This window comes from Pteropus alecto, unplaced genomic scaffold (assembly GCF_000325575.1).
Source record: "Pteropus alecto unplaced genomic scaffold, ASM32557v1 scaffold7, whole genome shotgun sequence".
In the NCBI taxonomy this organism is placed as follows: domain Eukaryota; kingdom Metazoa; phylum Chordata; class Mammalia; order Chiroptera; family Pteropodidae; genus Pteropus; species Pteropus alecto.
Window position 1 is genome coordinate 20505146 of NW_006494614.1, and position 2518 is coordinate 20507663.

General features: G+C 39.0%; 1 protein-coding gene across 1 annotated transcript in view; it reads right to left on the minus strand.

The window, feature by feature from the left end:
- CD109 (CD109 molecule) overlaps nt 1-2518 on the minus strand; it is a 105386-nt gene that overhangs the window by 82217 nt on the left and 20651 nt on the right. The window contains exon 5 of the mRNA XM_006926378.3: nt 472-702. Within this exon, the coding sequence (XP_006926440.1) occupies nt 472-702 (231 nt within the window). The remainder of the gene's footprint in view (nt 1-471; nt 703-2518) is intronic.

The following is a 2518-nucleotide window of genomic DNA, read 5'->3' on the forward strand; positions in this document are numbered from 1 at the left end:
CTCTCTCTTTTCTCTCTCTCTCTCTCTCTCTCTCTCTCTCTCTCTCTCTCTTTTTCACACACACACACACACACACACACACACACACACCCCTATCCCTTTATATGTGTGCGCATGTATGTGTGTTTATTGTCTGTCTCTCCACTACCCACTAAAATATAAGCTCAATATGAACAGAGACCTAATATATTTTGTTCACTGTCTTATCTCACTGTCTGGAACACAGAGGTTCAATAAATGTTTAACAAATGAATAAATCCATGAAGAAGCCAGGACTGGAACCCAAAAAGGCTGACTTTGGAGCATGAGCCCTTAAATCAATGCTCTACTGCCTCCCTTCCTAGAGAAAGAACTCACATGTTGGGAGGGAGGCATATTCATGGTGAATTCTAAGATAATACGAGCAGAACTTACAAGAGAGCTTCAGTGAGATGGCTTAAACTCCTAGTTTCATTTCTGTCTGACACTTACCTTAATTAGAATGTTTAAAGAGGTTTTGTAAGGCTTAAAATTTGCAAAGAGTGTAATAACACGAAACTTCACTTCTTGCTTTGGCTTGTACAGGGTCTTGTCTGTTTGAATGAAGACCGTCATTCTCTTGGTCTCAAATGATAAGCGTGTACTATTAGAGAATAAAATCTCATCCTGGGCATGTCCAGTTATATGTAGCTCATAAATCTCATTTGCACTGTTCAGAGGTAGCTAGAAAAAAAAGAAATCGCACACATCAAGGTCTCATTATATTACCTCAAAAATGTTTTTAATTGTAAGTACAATAGAAAATGTAAATATAGAGTATTATCAAAAGTAATTGCAGTGTTGGAAAATTTGCCCCTGCTAGGCAGCAAAGTTAAACAATTTGTTTTCCTTATTTTAAAATCCTATAGTTTGCTCTCCGATTAAATCACAGGGTTTCTGGAATGCAGAATACACATCCCACCAAGCTCTCTCTCTCTCAATGGCAGTCACTTTGCCATTTCATATTCCAAGTGCAAATTCTTCCTCACTAACAGTCATTGTGGATCAGAAAAGCTAATATCCTTTAACATTCTTCTCCACGCCTCACCCTATCTGACCCAATCAGCGAAAGGCACAGGATTTGCACAGGAACTTTTTTTTGCTATACTCTCTCAAGCTCTGTTCTACAATGCACTGTCTTCCAGCACCCTGTGCATTAGGTGTCATAATCCTGCTAAGGATGATGAAGCTGCTCTTTTTACTATTTACTATTCTATTATTAATAGAAATCCCACCTTCCAGCATTAACAGACCAGAAGCCATATTCAGCAGTTTACGTGCACTGTGTCATCTTACCTCATGACAATCCTTCAGGTGAGTGCACTTACTAACACCATTTTACAAACAAGGAAACTGGGGCTTGGAGGAGTTAAGGAAGTTGTTCCAGGTCATTAGCTGAGATTCAAACCCAAGATGAACTATATACTACTCCTAAGACACTTCATGCAGCGGGTTTTTTGGTTGTTTTGTTTTGTTTTTTGTTTTCACAATTTCAGCTTTATTTTAATTTTTTGTGTGTGTGACATTGGTTAATGAAATCTAGTAAGTTTCAGGTGTACAATTTAACAGTAAGGCATATATATATTGCATTGTGTGTTCGCCTCACATAGTTAGATTTCTGTTACCACATATTTGATCCCTTTTACCCCATATCTCTCTCTTCCGTCCTCTCTCTCTTCCCTTTGGTAACCACTGGTCTGTAGTCCATGTCCATGAGTCTCTGTTTGTTTGTCCTGTTCATTTGTTGCTTTTAGGTTTATATCCCACATATAAATGATATCATGTGGTTTTCAACTTTTTCTGTCTGGTTTATTTCACTTACATGCGGTAGTTTTTAAATATGTCCAAAAATTCTCTGACCCTATCCCTTGAAAAGATAGAACCTAATTTCCCACACTCAGTGATTTGTTTCTCAAGAATAGAATGAGTCTGTGTCATAGAAAGGATGGTTTCGGCCTAGTTCTCTTTTTTGTAGATTCCTCACTCTGACAGGAGCCAGCTGCCATGTGCTCAGAACACACAAGAAGCCCGTGGAATAGCCGACATGGGGAGGAACGGAGGCCTCCTGCCAACGCCTACTACCAACTTGCCCGCTGTGTGAATGAACCACCTTACAGAGGATCTTAGCCCTAGTGAAGCCAGTAGATGACTGCAGCTCTGGTTGACATCCTGAGTGCATCCTCATGAGACCCTAAATCAGAATTGCCTGACTATGTGGTTCCCAAATTCCCAATCCACAGAAACTGTGAGAAGTGATACAAGTTTATTGTTATATTATGCCAAAGTTTGGGAATAATAGGTTACACGACAATAGATAACTAGCACACCTGACTTTTAGTTCATTTTCAGATTAATAAACCTGAGGTTCTAAAACTACATTCTGACATTTTTGCAAATGTTTTGTCCACAAGATTTTTGGTAAGAGCAGCCACCATAAAGTTCACAGTATGGATAAGAATATGAAGGAAATGTAACAAACCACCAATAAAATGGTCAGCAG